The 18420-nt window shown below is 40.8% G+C and overlaps 1 protein-coding gene across 4 annotated transcripts in view; it reads left to right on the forward strand.

Moving 5' to 3' along the window:
- The window catches only part of RASGEF1A (RasGEF domain family member 1A), a 155703-nt gene extending 137752 nt beyond the window's left edge, over positions 1 to 17951 (forward strand). For all 4 annotated transcript variants that reach the window (XM_040071127.1, XM_040071130.2, XM_040071128.2 and 1 more), the window contains 10 exons: positions 5425 to 5562; positions 8902 to 9123; positions 9395 to 9469; positions 9708 to 9800; positions 11438 to 11540; positions 11817 to 11896; positions 12527 to 12718; positions 13860 to 13983; positions 14239 to 14311; positions 15302 to 17951. In XM_040071127.1, the coding sequence (XP_039927061.1) occupies positions 5425 to 5562; positions 8902 to 9123; positions 9395 to 9469; positions 9708 to 9800; positions 11438 to 11540; positions 11817 to 11896; positions 12527 to 12718; positions 13860 to 13983; positions 14239 to 14311; positions 15302 to 15326 (1125 nt within the window). In that variant the 3' untranslated portion in view covers positions 15327 to 17951. The remainder of the gene's footprint in view (positions 1 to 5424; positions 5563 to 8901; positions 9124 to 9394; positions 9470 to 9707; positions 9801 to 11437; positions 11541 to 11816; positions 11897 to 12526; positions 12719 to 13859; positions 13984 to 14238; positions 14312 to 15301) is intronic.
- Positions 17952 to 18420: the final 469 nt, after the last annotated feature.

Genomic DNA, 18420 nt, shown 5'->3' on the forward strand with positions numbered 1-18420 from the left:
TAAACGGACCATTATGTCCCTCAGTTACTGGAGCTGCTGTCATTTACTTTCCACTCTCTCCTTCTCATTGTAAAGCTAAGTAGACTGATGAGAATAATTCGAAATTGTAATTGGCATTTGTTGCTGGATACGCTTGTGTTTGGGTCTTTTTCTCTGAGATAGCTTTACTTCATTTGCTGGCCACATTTGCTGGAGGTTATATCCAGCCTTACCAGTCAGCTGCAGGTCCCTGGAGCAGTGCACTGGAGCAGTGTGTATGTGCCATGAAACCTGCCCAGCAAGCTGGTTTGCACCTTTGAGCTTTCACCAAGTAAGGAAAAATCAAATTCAGGGAAATCCCTTTCTCCAGTCAGCCTCACCATCCTGTTAGAGTTAATGATAACCTCCGCCACAGGTTATTGTTGGGGTGTTTTAACTCAGCATACAGTAAGTCAGAAAGTTACCTCCCACAAAAATTAAGAGATGCATTTATTTAAAATGGCAGCCTGCACTAACATCAGTGCATCATACAATTTACAAGTATGATAAAACTTATATCCAAGTGTCACCATCTGTAAAGTGTGTATTGGAAGACTTTTTGACTGAAATTGAAGCTCCAGAAAAGTCCAAGCTAGGCAGCAAATAAGAGTGACAGAAACAGGATGGTACCAACAAGTACTTAAAGACCTAAATTGTTCAAATCCCAGGCATGTTTTGGAACCTTTGTTCTCTAATGAGACATTACATGCTCACATTCCTATCTTCAGCATGTTAATTAGCCCATTTTATTTTCTCCTTGGTGTATCAGCACTCTGAGTGGGGAGCACAAAAGGCCACTCTGGTTGGTCAATAAAGGGTTTTTGACAGCAATACTGACCTAAGGGTTTTTTCTCCCATACTAGTCCTGATGTGCATGCTCTTATTAATGCTACAAAATTGCTCCACAGGACAAACTAACCATGGTGCAAAATGACTTTCCTCCAGGTCAGTCCCCTGATCTGCTCTCCAAATATCTGCAGAGCTTATCCTGTAGGTGCTGGGGAAACCAAGGGTCAGGGACAGAAGGTGCCAGAACCACTACATCCAGTTTTGTCCTCCGAGGTGATAACTGACCCTAGCACCCCTGCCAAACTTAATTTGTGACTGAGCAAATTCTCCTCTGTAAGCTGTAGTGGTTCCTCAGCAGCATGTAACTAAACAACAGGGATGGGAACCTCTAAAAGATGCCAGGGCCATCTGAAATATGGAATGAGTCAATCTGAGCTTTAGATATATGTAGGGAAAGACTGCAGTGAGTAGAAAGTGTCCAAATTCTTGGATTTAAAATGAATGGGATAGAAGATGAAACTTTTGTGACTAATGATGCACTCTGGAGATTTTCAGGTGAAAGCCATCTCTGGAGACTAAATCAGCTGGTTGTTAGAGATAAAATGCTAACTCTAAAGTAGTATTAGTGGTTCCTCAGCCGACGTGTTAAAAGTCATGAACTAGCATTACATCCTAATGTCAAACAGAGCAGCTCATATTCCAAACACCCACACTCTTACACCTTCTGCTGGCACCCTGGACACGGGCCTGCAGGACAACAGCAAGCAGCAGGGTGACAGTAAAACACCTCTGGGAGCTGGCTTTCCTTTACATGCTTTTCTAGTTGCTCTTTCTATTATGCCTTCAATCCCTTCCTACTTCCTTAATATAAGCTGTGAATTTTTCCTGCCTTCTAAACACAAACTTCTTGGGAAACACTAGATGAACTTCTGACATTGCTGCCAATTATTGCTTTACTGCCCTCTACTGCAAGCACCTGTATGTTTTACAGAAGAGTTTGGCCACTAGCACTTGCAAACATTTGCTCTTCTACGTGGCAACAAATAAAATCTCATTTCACATACAGCGTACAAACCCTTCACTCAAGATACTCTCAAGTGTTCACAGTCATGATCTATTAAGGTATCATGAGCTACCGGCACCTTCTAATTAAGTGGCTGCATAGCAGGAAATAGCTGACAAAAGCAGTTAAAGCATCTCTAATCATCTCTGATAGAGATGGCTTATGCAAATCTCTTAAGCTGAGCACCTCGGTGCCTGGATAGCATGTGAGCTGAAAAAGTGGCAAGAAACCAGGTTTTGAGGTTACACACCACAATATTTACCATCCTGTTGGGTTTGACATTACTGGCCAGCCAAAGAGTTCCACAGAAATATAACCCAGAACAAAGTGGACTGCAAAGAAAAACACCCTGGGGTGTCTTGGAGTCTGCAGAGAGTCCTTTTAACTACTCATAAAAGGCAAGAATTTCACAGTTTAAGACATCAATTATAACATACAAGTCAGAAGTTAAGACTGACCATAGAGGAAAAAAATTAACTCTCTAAGTGTGTTAGAGATCGGAAAGTCTCAAAGGAGATTATCAGGGAAAAATCACTTGTGTAGTATTATTTAATGGACAAAAAGCCCCTGTTGTTACACCTGTGGTACATTTTTGCTACAGCTTGAGTATTTTAGATATCTGAAGTTAAAGACGTAAGAAATAAAAGGAGGACATAGAAGTTGATTTCTATTAATTTTGTTTTTCCTGTCTTGGAATATATAAGTCCCTTCAAAAATTACAATTTTCTCTGGGTTTTTTTGCTAGTAAGTCCTCCTTTTTAAAACAAAAAAAGTACTCCTTACCAGGTCATTGCCATTAAAGCACAGTACTCCTATTGCCCTCCTTTCTAATTGGGAGTTGTTTTTTAGCCCTGTCTTGTCTCATGCAGAACAGGGTCAATCCACAGAACTCTTAAATTAATAGAGTTATTTCTCTTCTCAGAGAAACACTTATGGGAGAAGTATTCCCATGGACTGCAGAGAACTCTGTCAGGCCTCACAAGGGGAGGCTCATGTCTGGAGTAGGGCTGGAGAAAAGTAGGTTGGTGGGTTTATTACAGCCATGACAGAAAGGAAACTGTGCTGCTACCCACACATCTGTGAGGTTTCCATCTGGGTTACCACGTGCACCAAGCTTGTCACGCTGCTTTGGGCTTCATCAGACCGCACATGAAACAAATCCCATGTTTTGCTGCACTGAGGTCTTTTAGCATTGCTCTCAGAAATTGTACATCTGATTTTCATGAGTGTTAAAAAGCATCTGATGAAACACGAAGCTTTTTTAAACCTCAAGAGTGATACAGTTTGCAGTTTGTCCTGCAGCGTGCCTGGCTTGCCACACGAAGAAGGCAACAACTGAGTAAGAACTCAGTAACAGACACAAGAGATGGCAAGTCAGTGTTCATAAATCACTGTGTTTCAAGCTGCATGTGGAGTATAATTTGGGGCAATTTGGCTGCGTACTACAGGCACAAAGCTTCCTTCTTCTCCTTCAAACCTTTTCCTTCTGTATCAGTGCCTAAAGAAACTGATGAAACAAACATAGCCTGGCGTTATGCTGCACGTACTTCAAATCATGACAACAAGTGCTACTTCTTCAGTGGGCTCCTGGTCTTCAAGGTACACACACCAGCATTAAAAAAGCATCAGCTATGATTTAGTCTCTTCAGCTGCTGGGGTCAGTCTAGACAACCCATAAATTCAATATGAACTGAGTGTTCATATGGAGATGCTTGCCACAGCCTAAGGTGGGATTTTGGATCCTTTCTGCAGTCACCACTCCTTTTTCAGTTCCAAAAATTAGGAAAAGATACTCAGGATGATTAATACTAAAAAACAGTTCTGTAGCAGCTTTTGGTAAACAAAAGTGGAACAGGTACATACCTGTTAATGTTAATTGAATGGAAGTGCGCTTTCTGGCTAATTAATTGTCCATCACCACCTACAGACTGTTCTTTTAATAATGTCAGGCTCCATGCACTTCCTAGCAAATAAATATAAATTGTCTTTTCCCCAAGGCAGATGACAGTGGGAGTTTGGAGGACAGGCAGCTGTAATCTGGAATTCTGTCCCACACTGTTGAGAAATAGCTTGAAGCTCCACACGAGGGGCACTGACAGACACTGCTTTGCAGGAATGCCCACTGCAGGCAAAAAGAATGGCGATGCTTTATTTTTGCCCTCCCTATGCAGCTATTCTGTGTTTAATCTCATTAGCTGCAGCAATTAACTGCTGTCAATAAAACCGGGTAGGAAATGCATGGTAGCAGATAGCAGTTGGCAGGTCTGAAAAAAAACCAAAACAACCCAAGAAAATTCCCTCTAGACTTACAAGGAGGCACTGGCTAATTGTCAGATAGAGGATTCAAGGGTGCACGGTTTAACTTCAAAGTTCTTATCAACAATTATTAATATTCTCATTGACTATATAATGGTGAGATATCAAAAAAAAAAAAAGGCAGCTAAACAAAACTATCTTAATTTCTTGGACTTTTGGTTTTGGTTAAATAAACTGGGATGTAGCACAATGTTTTGGCAGGAGCTGCTACCAGTGTTTGGAGACGTTCTCTCTGTCTTGCACCAGTTTCCTGTGGTGACACTCACATGCTCAGTGCCTCCTGCCCCAGAGAGGCAGCACAGGGAGGGAAGGGCTGTGCTGTGCCTGGGGAGAGGGAACTGCTGCCTTCAGGGAGCTCTGCACTTACACCAGCGGGGAGGGAACACAAACAAAGCTTCCTCTTTTTCCTCAGTGCATCACAAGACGGGTAGGAGGATAAACATAACCTGAATTAAGGTTTGATTCTTGCTCATTGCAAGTATTCTCTTAGCACTCATGCTCCCAATTTTACAAGACTGCTCCCTTGGATGTACTGATGCTGCTGTCCATTGATGCAATGGAGAGGGGAGCAATTGGCACCCCATTCAGGTCCAACTGATGAAAAGCCTTAGAAGATTCACAGGTAGCAAAAAGAAAAAAAAAGATAGACAAATACTCTCCCTGCCCTTTCTGTGGTTGATAGCTTTTTGAACAAAAGCCAATACCTTTTATTGTCAAAGTCTGTTTTGATTTAGGCGTCATGGAGAGAACATACACGTCTTTCCTGTCATTGGTTTATTTAATATACAGCTCAGTCGGGATGGTCTGATAAATGCTATGGAACAGAAATGTCTTTGTGAACGTTTCTCATGGAAGACTCTCGGTAGAGTGCTGCTGTTTGTACACATTTGAATTCAAACACTACAGTACTGCTGCCTCAGGTGGCGTAAATCAGCTTAAATCCCATGGTCTTCAGTTAAATAAGTTACTTGAACTCTTGTGTCATCTTCCTGGTTTTATACAACTAACCTTGAAAATATCTTCAGTGTTTGGCAAGAGACATCACCAAGCTATCATGAAAGGAGGTTAAATGATGCTATTTAGGAATCTAGCTCACAGTTAAATATGTTCTTTTTTTTGTCCCCGTCATCTACTAATGTAATTTTGAAGGGTATCTCTAGATTTCTGTGAACCTTTTTCAGCCAATTTAATCTGCAGTCAGATCTACAGTCAGTAATCAACTCGTTGTTTCTTTCTAGGCAAAACTAAAATCCTTCGCTGCCAAAATCATTCAGCTCCTGAAGGAATGGACTGAAACTTTCCCCTATGATTTCCAAGATGAAAAATCCATGAAAGAGTTGAAGGAGATTGCTCACAGGATCACACAATGTGACGAGGTAGGCGTGGGAGGGGAAAAAAAGTTAAGTGCTGAAGCAGTATTTGTCCACTGTTACATGAACGGTGCCATGTCCTGTACAATCCTGCAGGCAGTATTTTCTAAATGAACTGCAGCAGCAGTTGCTGAGTTGTCAGGGTAGCCACAGGACATGGGCTGCCTGATGGACCTAATGCTCCATCAGCAGGAATCACCACGTGTGAGAAGAAGAGAGAAAACTGTCACGGCAGTATGAAGAATGACTGTGGTGCAGAAGGAGAAAGAACAGTAACTATAATGGCTCGGGAGGATTTAATAATGAATTACATTACATCCTTTGTACATTGTCACTGCTCTGTATGTCTGAGTTCTGCTAGACATGCCAACTAGTTGTATCACATGTACTCTTGGCCAAGGTGAAGGTGTTAATTATTTAGTAGCTCATTCCCAGCTTCCAGCAGTAAAAAGCAGCAGGTTTATTGCAATGTTTCAGGTGACAGGCACAGTATTACCACAAAGCAAGTTATCTTTGAGCTCTGTTGGCTAGTCCATCACCAGTTTTAACAGCTCTGAATTTCTAGCCCATGAAGAAAAGTAGGCCTAGAAAAAACCTAAAGCAAACAGATAAAGTGAATTGGAATAAAACAAGGGCTGCTAGTTTTTTGGGGGGAGCCAGGAGAGGGGGGGTTGTTGGGGTTTTTTTGTTAGATTTGGCTCTTTCCCAACATTCACAAGACCTACACTTTTTGTTCACTGACAAAGTCAATGTTAACAGCAATAGACAGAAGGGAGTATAATCAAGAACTGCAAGGGAAATAGTTGTAAAGCATTTGTACAAATGTGAAGTCTTACTTACGTAGGAGCTTCTCATTGTTTTTAAACCCACAACTTCATGATATTTTTGAGAACAATTAGGAGGAACGGGGAAGACAGTTGTATTATGTGCTTTTGTTGATTCAAGTAGAGAGAAAATGAAGAAGAACAGGTTTGACAACACAGCATGAATCAGGGATAGGACAATGGAGTGAGGTGTTACCAAGACCTCAGAAAGAAGTATGTCAGTTTTGTTGCATCAGCAAAGACGTTTAGATGGGTGCTAGATGAGAATGTCAGTGCCTCAGGAGGAGGGGAAGAGGAAATAGGGCTATAACCTTCTCTTCTCTTTGCAGACAAGGGCAAAGGGGGTGGATGTTGGCAGAGAGAGCACTCTGAAAGCGACTTGGCAGAGGCTTTATTTAGCATCTCTATCTTAGCATTTCATTTGTCTGTTACTTTGAACTAGAAAGAAGTCATGCCCTTTCTTTCTTCCTCTGCCCCTTCTTTCCCTCTCTTGTGTATGAATAATTCTCGTTTGAGAAAAACCCATCTTCATGGAATGGCTCAGTGCTGTGGTGTCTGAGGCATCTGATGGCATCCATTAATTACAGCACCACCTCATTTACCTCCTTAGCAAGGCTACCAATCAAGGTTCATCAGTGAAGAGCTATGCCTCATCCAACCCTCAGGAAATACTAATTTGACACTGACAAAAAGCAGCTCTCACCCTAAGTTTTTGTTAGCACATCGAATTACCCTCCATACTATGCTTCAGCATGGAGTTATGGTAAAGGTTGGGGGTTTATTTTGTATTTTAAAGCTTTTTCAAATCCCTTTATGACTCTATTCTTCATACACAAGGTAGAAAGTCAGCTAAGAACTCTCACAAAGTAGTCAGGTGCTGTCCTGGTGATAGCAGCATACCAAATACCTGAAGCTACAGCCAGGATTGCACCCCAAAGTTAGTAAAAATAAATTCAAACAAGTACAAATCATTGTGCAGTCACTGGCTTATCTTCCAAAGTTGTAGGGAAAATTAGGGCAAAACTAGTAATGAAAGGAAGCTCCTAAGGACATTTGTCTAAGCATTAAGATGCAAATAAATTTAGTTATAATAGCTTAAGTAACCCATAGCTTTTCATATCTGAGTTTCTTTCTTCACTTATACATAATATTATCAATACTCTCACCTATCTTCAAGTGTCATTTTCTGCAATCCTATCAGTGAGTCTGCTCCCTCCCAGCCACGTGGGCAAGTCAGGCACAGTGGCTGAAGGCAAATCATTCACAGTGGAAAACTCAGCATAAGAGAGAAGAGAATTCTGCTTTGTTTTGGTCCCCTCCACCAGGCTCCCTTGGCATTTCTGAACACTTGTAGCACAGTATCAGAAATGACTCCAGACAGCTGCTGTTCAGCAGTAATCCAGTCTCAAGATGAGCTACACTGCCTTCCAGCTTTTCATTTGATTTCACTTGGGAGTCAGATTATTGTCTTGTAAAGCACCATTCTGACACCATTATTGCTTAATTATAACAGGCAACATACAAGTATTTGGTAGTCATCTCTCACATCTGCTACATAATTTCAGTCTTGGCTGCACATTAGTGGCTCCTTTGAACGGTCACAGATTCATTGCTGTTCTTTCTAGCGTGTCCCGCTGACTGGCAGAAGTGAACCTTGTGGTTAACTTCAGGAAAAGTAATTTGCATGAAAGCAAGGGAACGATTCTGTGAGGAAAAGGACTGTCTGGTTGAATTAATTTTCCTAGCAGCAGAAGAAACCTGGGTCACTTAAAGCAGTAGCAGACAGGACGGAGGAGCAGGAAAGCACTCAGGTTAGCTCTTTGGGGGTGTTCTCAGAGAAATGTCTATAGGACACAATGGCAGAAAAAAAAAATCACCTCAGTTGTCAAAACACTGAGCAGATGGATTGTGTTCCTGTGGCTTTACCTTTCAACAAATCCTTACAAATCTTACATTTAAAATCTGCACACGATAAACAGGAAAGGCATTTTAGTTGTCCAAGAACATGATGTATATTGTGCTCTTATATAAATATTTGGATGCTGTAGCTGTTCAAAGCTGAGTTCAGATATTTTAGGGGCATATTCCCGGACATAATGTGAATTCCCTGGATTCTGCTGGGGCTAGACAGACTGGATTCATCAGTGGGTCTGATCAGAATGAGAGCTTTTGGCGCTTGGTGTACAAAGGTTCCAGGAAGCCTTGTGCAAGCAGCTCCAGCACTTTCCACGTGCCCACTCCAGCTGCTGACATGGATCCCCTTGAAATGGGGCACTACCCAAAGGAGCAGACCAGCCAGCCAAGCAAAGCAGAGCTGGGAAGGCAAGCAGGCAGAACAGTGTCATTATGGAGTGGTGTGGGTATTTAGGACAAGGTCATTTGTCACAGAACGATCGGCTCAGAAAAGATGAAAGAAAATGGATAATAGGCATTTATTTTTCCCAGGCAGAAATTCTCTGGTGATCCATGTCTGCAATAGCTAAAAGGTTTTCAGCAGTTGTTGTTTCTCTCTTCTGCTTAGGAAAATGGAACAGTGAAAAAGATCATTAGCCAGATGACACAGAATCTCCTGATGGCCCTCTCTGCACGGAGCCAATACCAGGAAATCAGAGAGAAATTCCGCCAGCCTGTTACTGACAAGGGCACCATCCTCAAAACCAAGCCCCAGTCAACTCAAAAGGACATCCTGAGTGTGTGCTGTGACCCTCTGATCCTGGCACAGCAGCTGACCTACATCGAACTGGTGAGACACCGATTGGGGTGGAGTATCCTCTTTTCCATTTACTAAATATTAATATCAATATGAATTTAGCTCCGGCTTCACTGAAAGCATCCAGTGTTTTCATAAAAAAATGCTAAGTCAAGTAATGAACAAGACCCATTGGGTACACTGATAAAAGCACATCTACACTGCAGGAAGATGAAGTTACTAAAATGTTCTCCTAATTTTGATTTTTTTTACAGAACTCTCTGTTTGTCTGTACAATGACAATCTCTCCTCTCTCTAAACACAGGAAAGGGTGAGCAACATTTACCCAGAGGATCTGATGCAGATTGTCAGCCACATGGACTCCCTGGATAATCACAAGGTACAAAAAGGAATACGGAGGGAAAAAGAAATATAGAAACCAGAGCAAAGAATAATACTCCATAATTTGAGTATACCCTGTATGAGAAAGACTGACTTTTTCTAAGCTTCTTTAAGCTCATGCCTTAAAACATGTGCAACAAGATTTTGTCAAGACATGAAAAGGAAGCTTTTCTTTGGTAAACTTTGACTTTATCGTGATATAGGAGAGGTTTAACACGTGACCTGTTCTCTTACAGTGCCGAAGTGATGTGACCAAAACCTATAATTTGGAGGCCTATGACAATTGGTTCAATTGTCTCAGCATGCTGGTGGCTACAGAGATCTGTCGGGTAGGTGTTCCTAGAAAAAAAGATAGCAAAGGGATCCTGGCCTTAAGGACAAGAGGCAGGCAGTGCTCTAAATGAGATTTAAACATTAGCAGTCCAATTAAAGATAATAGCATTATTCAAGCATTAAATTATTTGCATGCTCATATGATTAAGAGTTCAAGGCTACGTTTGACTTCGCATATATTCTCTAATTTTGTGCAGCTGCATTAGTTATGCAGTGAAATAGAACTTGTGTGGTCTGAGTTAGGAGCTCTTTCAGATTTATCTTTTTTTAAATGCATCAAAAGAGTCTTAAAAATGCTAATCTTTAAATGCAGATTTACCAATAAACACCTGTCCTTCCACTGCATTTAAATAGCATTAGCACTGTGATATATTAATTTTTTGATTTCTATTCATTCAATATTTGTTGTAGGAAACGAATCAAGAATAAGCTTTCTTTAAAGTCTGGAAAGAAAGTGGACTACAGGAATGTTTTAAAAAAATAAAAAGAAGGAGAATAACCTTAGTAGATGTTAAGATAGCTTCTGTCATATAATAGGCAAAGAAATGGAAAGTGTACTGCTCCAGAAACATTTTTTTTTTTTTTTTTGCATGTGTGTTCTCTTTTTAGCTTCTTCTTATTATTTTTTAGATTTCTATTATTTACAGTTCCAGCAAATGGTAATTTTTTTCCTCTATTCCTGCTTTGTCAGTAGCCCTTCTGTGGAAATCCCAATGCCTGCTGCATTTTCATGAAGCCCAATGTACTGATTCCAATCTCTTAAGATTTCCTGCTCCCAGAAATGTATCGCAGAGGCACACCAAGACACTTCCAGACGTGGCTAGTAGGGCTCATACATTGAATAAACCATCAAAGAGATGTTTTAGCACACTGAGGGCTAAGCCAGGCCTTCAACTACTGAACCACTTCCTTTTGATATGACAGAAGCTAAAGTACTTCGGTCAGAGAGTCTGCAGTCATTGCTTAGGAGCCATTTTTATATAACCCAGACAGAACTTTTAGGTTTAAACAGGGAAAATATTTTCATGAATGAATGCAATCCAGGAAATAATTAATTTTGCTTTGCAGTTTATAAAAGAATTTGCAGATAAGATGTTCGGCATCAGTTGCTTGACCCTGTGCACCTTTGTGTGTGTGGGAATTTGTACATTTGCTCGCCGCCACTACCTGCTCTCAACAGGTCATTTAGGAGAACGTGCAGCAGAAGGAGAAAAGCAGGATATGGCAGTGGCTTTCTCTCGCCTTTAGGTTCCATGCCCCTGATCTTAAGTCTTTTCCCCCTTCTTGAGAGGTTTAAATGTTTTGCATATATTCTGATAGCAGTGTCACGTTATCTTCCTTTTCCAGTAACAGGAAATTGCTTAAAGTGTGCAGCTTGTTTATGCAGAATTGCCTAAGACATGGACTTTTTTGTATAAACAGAGATGTGCACTCCCCCAAAACTACACAAGTAACTGGTAGTCACCTCAAATATTTCTGCTATTTTATTAATGATTAATCTTAACAAAAAAATCCTGAGGCCTATATTAAGATTTAGCTGGACAAAGTCTTGAAATGTCAATTCACTGAACCTGCTACAGTGCCTTTGGCTGGCCATCCTAGACCATCCCTTCCCTCTTGGGTTTTTCTCCAGATTGTTAAGAAAAAGCAGCGCACAAGAATGGTGGAATTTTTCATTGATGTGGCAAGAGAATGCTTCAATATTGGAAACTTCAACTCAATGATGGCTATTATCTGTGAGTATCCCTAGCACAGATGGCAAAAGGCACTCCATTTACAAACTGACTGCAAGGCTACGCTCACACTTGCCCTGAACTGGCCCACCATGTTAGCATGCACACTCCCACAGGGACACATTAATGTGTGGGTGGGTGAGTTTCAGCTGCAGCTTCTGACTGTCGCGCTGAAGCACCTTCCACAATGTGTGGTGTTGACACGTAAGCCCAGTTGTATTAGCCCCGTGTTTTTTTCAACTCAGTTGTTTTCTTTGTCTCCTCTCTCCCTGCATTCAGCTGGCATGAACTTGAGCCCTGTGGCACGGTTAAAGAAAACCTGGTCCAAGGTCAAAACAGCCAAATTTGATGTTTTAGAGGTATGTTTAAAATTTTGACTTTATATAGAAATCCACCCAAATAGTTTCATCCAGACCTCTGCTAATTCCTGTGTTGGAGAGCAGACACCTCTGTCAGTGGTCGCCAGCACATAAAGAGTATGAATGAGAGTGTTTCCTCCACTTCAGACTCTCTGCTTGTCTGCAAAAATGGACGCCAGCTCTCTTTAGATTGTTTCTTCCTAGCATATTTTTGCCGATTTAACTTCAAGGCAATTCCCGCTCCAGTGAATGCTGCCCTGAAAACTAATTAGAGGACCCCACCTAGTGGAGACCTGCATGGAAACAAAACCTAATTGAAACTCATCAGGAACAGCGGTGACCGAGAAGGAGAATTATGGGTTTATACCCCAGAGAGGCATTTATGATTTCCTTTCGGTCTGCTTTGTTCATGGAATAGATGCGAAGCTGGTACAGAACCCTTCTTTCAAGCATGGTAGAAATTATAAAAACCTGCAGCCAGACCTGATTATTATAAAGGTTCCCTACCTTGAAAATTTTAAACGAGACCGAATGAAGTTACAAAGAATAAACTGATGGTTAGAGCAAAGCTTTTCATTTTTAGAAAAGATGCGTTACTTGACTGCCTTTTCCCTCCCTCTATAAAACCAGCACCACATGGACCCATCCAGCAACTTCTGCAATTACCGCACGGCCCTGCAAGGAGCGGCGCAGCGCTCCCAGACCGCCAACAGCAACCGCGAGAAAATCGTCATCCCGGTGTTCAACCTCTTCATCAAAGACATCTACTTCCTGCACAAGATACACACCAACCGCCTGCCCAACGGGCAGATCAACTTCAAGGTGGGACTCTGCCGCTGCAGAACCGGCGCTGCCCCTGAAACCTGGCGCGCTGCGAGCGTTTGGCTCCCGGCCCGCTGGATTGGCCATTCCCTCGGTGCCCGCGTGATCCACACCAAGCGGTGCCATTATGCGGGGGAGCTGGCTTGAATCAAATTCTGGGAAAGCCAGCAGTTGCTTTTCTGTGGCAGCAAGCCATGGTATCTGATCAAATTTAATAGGTAACTTCAGCCTGAGTCATCAGCCTCAGGTGATTTCAGCTCCTCAGTTTCGCTGGCTATAAGCGCTACACGCAGCCAGCGTTTGTCAGGTCTGCAAGGGAGGTTCGGCAGCTTCTGGGTTCTCTCTCCCCACTTAAACACGCATGTCCAAGGGACCACAGTCTGCCAAAAGAACTTCTTGACAAATTTTTTTTGTCATCATTAAGGTTGTGTAAGCGGAGAGGGGCACAAAGATACAGGGCAACCCCTAAGCAATTACAGATTTCTTAAAAACCTAGGAAGGGAAGGATATCTAAATGTTTCTATACGTTACTGTGATTTCCTAGATTTTAAGACTGCTTTATGAAAAGATAAGATATGTCACATTCCATTTAAATTGAATTTAATTTTGGAAGTGTAAAAAGTAAAGCAAATAAACTATTTACTGTCCTGTTCCAGTCACAGGAATTTAGACACTCACAGAAAATAGGCACTATTATATAGGAAGGAAAGGTTGATGATGAAAAATAATTGAAGGCAAAAGATCAGATGGTTGGCTGAGGTACACTGTTCTAAACTTGAGGCTGGCAGCAGATGAGGAACAAGCAGCAAGAGGGGGAAATGAAGGGACCGTTGGAAGATAGGATAACAAGGAATCCCAGAACATGCAGAGTTGGAAGGGACCCACAGGGATCACCAAGCCCAGCTCCCAGCCCTGCACAGCACCACCCCCAAGAGTCACACCAGGTGCCTGAGAGCATTGTCCAAATAATTCTTCTTGATTCTGTCAGGCTGGTGCTGTGACCAATTCCACATTAGTCTGAGTAAGGGACAATAAGAAAAGCAGCATTAACAAGACGGAAAGGCTCTGAAATAGAAATAAGCTAATATTTCAAAGAAAACAAATACCACTTTAACAATACTCTTTTAATTTCTTCTTGCAGAAGTTTTGGGAAATTTCAAGACAGATTCATGATTTCCTGACATGGAAGCAGGTTGAGTGTCCTTTTGAAAAAGACAAGAAAATCCAGACCTATCTACTCACAGCACCTATTTACAGTGAAGAAGGTAAAATCCTTTGCTGAACATTATAGCAAGTCTTCCTACATGTTAAAGTACAAAATATGCAGATGAAAAATATATACATGCAAAACCCTAATTTATAAATAATTTTCTAAGTATTATCACTTCCCTATTGGCTTCTGATGAGAACAAATTTCATAATGAAGACTACCAAGTTACATCTGCTGTACTGTAACCCTTAGATTTTTTCCTCAGGTAAAGAACTCACATATCTGATTGTTACTACTCTTTTTTTACCAGCTCTGTTCATTGCATCCTTTGAAAGTGAAGGTCCAGAAAACCACATGGAAAAAGACAGCTGGAAAACACTCAGGTATGAAGCTTCCTCAGAACATGAGTCATTCTGCAGACACACAGAGGCATGTAACCATCAGCTTCTTCTGTCCTATCTGCATACTCAGCTTAAAACCATAATACAGCTCCTTTTCCTTCAAAATTTAAATCTGAAAAAAAGTCATTAGGGTTTGGATTTTGATACAGCTTTTCCAGCCAGATCTGTTGAGGCTGTAAGATCACTGCTGGGATCGTGAAAGAGAATAGTCTTTGTTTAGGCTATCGAATACAGTAAAATAATCTGCATTTGTTCAGACATGATTTTCTCAGAGGAACAAACCTATAGAGACACTAAGAAGGTGCTCTCATCACAGCTCTGCTCTCACAAACCATATAAAAGGATGAAAATCCCTAGGAATATGCTGTCAGCCTATCCTAGGAGATAAAGTCTCAAATACTCCTCATCCTTCTAGGAATGGGAAGCACTGCTCCTGTTTACATGATGAGATCAATTAATTAGAATATTTCCAATACTGAGGCAGAGAGGTTTGTGAATTGTGCTAAACGTGAAGATCTGACATAGGATGAACAAAGCCTGCACGCCCTGAGCTCTCTCAAGGCACATTAGGACCAGACTGACCTAGACAAGACACAGCTTCCCACTGATCCCAATGTTTCCCGAGATGTCCAGGTGAGCTTTTCACTCCTGACCCCCATACCATGCACCTTGCATTAAATCCAGTGCTGCTCAGCCTGCAGTGGTTTAGGATGACAGACATTTAGCACATGTTATATGCTTGAGCTCATCTTAAGGGCCTGAGGTAATGTTATGCAAGTTAAATTTTCATCTCATCCAATGTCAGCATCTTTACTGAAACGCATGGATTTATTCGGTTTGTAGCAGTTGAAAATCTGTCCCTTGAAGAGAGGCTGTCAGCTACTGATGCCAGATAGATCTATTGCCAAAAATGAAAAACTTTTTGTTGCAACAGAAAAGATAATTTTATTTTGTTATTGCTTCGTCTTTTAGGACAACTCTGCTTAATAGAGCCTGAGACTTTGGGATCAGACTTTGAAGCACATCTAATGGATATGTTTTTACAACCTGAATGAAAGACTTGGACTGAGCTAATAAGAAAGACCTCACTGGATGAGGTCTGTTTTGTATATACAGTAACTTTTATGAAATAAAATGTGGTAAATATTTCACATGTCAACCTTAAGGCACTTACTGAAGGGTTTTGGTTTTTTATTTTAAATATAAGGGCAGGGCCCTGTTCTCAGAGATGAAATGTATCATGGGAGATGGTATCTTATTCTATCAGCATCCAAATTTTTATTTTTTATTACTTCCACCAAAACAAATACAAATTAAAACACACATCCTAACTGAAGCCAGTGTTCAGGTTAAATACCCCACTGTACCAATATCCTGCAGAACACTCAGTATGTCTCCCCTTGAAATGAAGGGTCTCCTTCAAATCAGCAGAATTGTTCACAGATTTGTTCACAAGTGTTTGTTCCTCTCCTCCATCAGCAAATAGTGCCTTACAAGGTACTGAGCTTGTGTAGTTGTACCTTCTGCCTGAGCTGGAAGTAAGGGAAATAAAAATATGGATGTCTCGAAACCAGCTACAATGTACTTTTTAAATAAAGTGGAGAATTATGGCACATGAAGTAGAGTATACCTGCCTGTAACACTGATGGTGCAGCAAACCTATTTTTGTTACGTGATTTAAAGAGATAAGAGGGGGTAACTGCTGGGGTCTGTGCGTTTGTGTGTGAGTATGTGTGTGTGCACATGTGGTGATGCACACATGTCTAAGTTTTAATACTTCTGGGAACTATCCTTTACATTCTGGCTGTCAGAATAGTTTGTGTTTTCCTTTTGAAAAATCAGGGATTTTTTTTTGTTTGTTTTGTTTGAAGAGAAGAATGTGTAACCTAGATTATAATCTCTGCAAAACAGGCCTAATATGCTTTTTTAAAAAAGAATTTTTGGAAAACAGAAAATCAGCATGGGAAAGGGAAGTAAACTCAGATGTCCAGTTTGAAGTGAAGGCTAAAGTTTCCAAAGAAGCTTAAAAAGAGTTCATTGCTGTGAATTGGTCATTTAATACCATTGGTTCCTTGGAAAGAACTGGTCTGCACTTACAGACAACTAAAACAAAGACCAATTTAGAATGTAAGTTTTTCCAGTCTTTTGCAAGCCATGATTAACTGTCTGGGGCAGCACCCATTGAAATCTAAGGGCAAACACTAAGAAATTAGTCAAACCTTTGAACAGGTCAGTACCAAAATTAGAGGTGATCTGCAAACCCACTGATGCTTGCCATTTCTAATTTCTCCTTTCAATATTGAGTTTACACCTAATCTGACTATCTAAGTAACTGAAGAGCTTCTATTAAGTTCAAGGTATTCATTTCCAGGGAGACAAAAAAAATATATAGTTAGGACTTTTGTCAACTGATTTAAGAAAGAAAAACAAATAGGCTCAGATCAAAAACTATTTTGTCTAATGAACAAAATATTACCCACAAATACCTACTTTTCTTTTCCAGTAACTTCCTCTGAAGGCTTGAGGGTTGAATATAAGATAAGATAACTTGAGCCAGACAATTAGATTGGGTCTGTCTTTTTTTTCCCCCTCCTTTTTTATTCTTAAAAAAACCAAAAAAAACCCAAACAAACAAAAATCAGAACCAGTCCCTCTGAAGTTGACAGTGGTTACAGCCTCCCTAACAGAGGACCTCTGCAAGGACTTCTTTAAAAATGACCAGCTCTAGGTAGATGATGTTTATCTTGTTCTGCCTTCTGAAAAAGGGGCAGGACTTGCTGGATTGGGGGCTTGGTTTATTCCAGTCCAGCAGATTCTCCTTGCTTGAGTGCCTACAGCCAAGAGCAGTGCCGCTGCTTGATGCAGCATCTGCCAGCACTTAGCAGAAATTTGCTCTATTGGCCCTGGAGCATGGTGAAAAATCAAAAAGCTTTCCCTCCTCTCACTTCCCCCTTGACAAATACTTAGAGGAGTAAGTTGATGTGAGGAAGGGAGACAAATCAACATTTCGCTATTCCCATAGCATTGGCATCAAAGAGGAACAAAAGCAAGTTACACCACGAGGAAGGAAGAAGTAGAATACTAACTGTTAACAAGAACAGCCCGGGAAAGGGATAATTCTTATGACCTGCTGCTATTTTTCCTGTGCTGAAGTACTGGCTTTCAGCCCTGGATTCCAGTAAAGAATATTTATACTGTATTATTACAGTGTTTTGCACTTTCAGAGATGTTCTAGCTAGTAACATTGTCAGACACTATATGAGGGATTGTATATCAGCTTTGTTTATGTAACTGAAGTTTAAAAGGGATGCTTAAAATTTAAGAAAAAAAATATATATTTGAAATTCAATTTTAGAACACTTTCTGTAAATGTATAAAAGAGCTTTCACATGAATGTGCACTTCACCGGTCAATCAGTCCAAGTATATACTTGAAATCCATGCAGTATCTACATTGGTTCCCTCTTAATTTTCCTCCCTAAGTTTGATACATTCCCTAAATACCGTGTTTTGCTATTCTGAGCTGAAATGCTAAATATAAAGCTGTACCATAAAGCAGGATATTCTGTGTTTGACTGGATGTGCTTGCATTAATAAAAAAAAAGAAATTGCTTCAACCTTGATTAACCTTTTCCAGTTATTTTTCACTTGCAAATGTATCAAACCACAAGCCAGAAGCTGAATGAGGTGTGGAAAGCAATACGGTCACAGTGAACTAACCGGTTACTTTCTGACTTGAAAAGCTATGCTATGAAATACTTCAATTTCTTTCAACAAAGGCAAGAGCAACACTAAGCCAACAGTATGCTGCCATTTCTAATGTTCTTTCTGTAGTAGTAGTTTATGGATTTGATAGGGTCTGTGCTACAGAATATTTCTGTTCTCTCAATGGAAATGTTTAACAGTTCCACTGAGTAAAACCACTGTGTGTCCTAAGAGCTGAATTTCATTTTTTCCTCCCTGTATTTATCCTTTGAAGGGCAGAGCACAGGAACGTTTGCTGGCTGCAGCAGGCTGCAGGGTTTCCTGTGGCAAGGTTCTGTTGGCATTTCAACACCCCACACCTCTGCTTGCAACCGCTGCCCTTTTTTG

The sequence above is a fragment of the Hirundo rustica genome, chromosome 8, assembly GCF_015227805.2.
Source record: "Hirundo rustica isolate bHirRus1 chromosome 8, bHirRus1.pri.v3, whole genome shotgun sequence".
Taxonomy (NCBI): domain Eukaryota; kingdom Metazoa; phylum Chordata; class Aves; order Passeriformes; family Hirundinidae; genus Hirundo; species Hirundo rustica.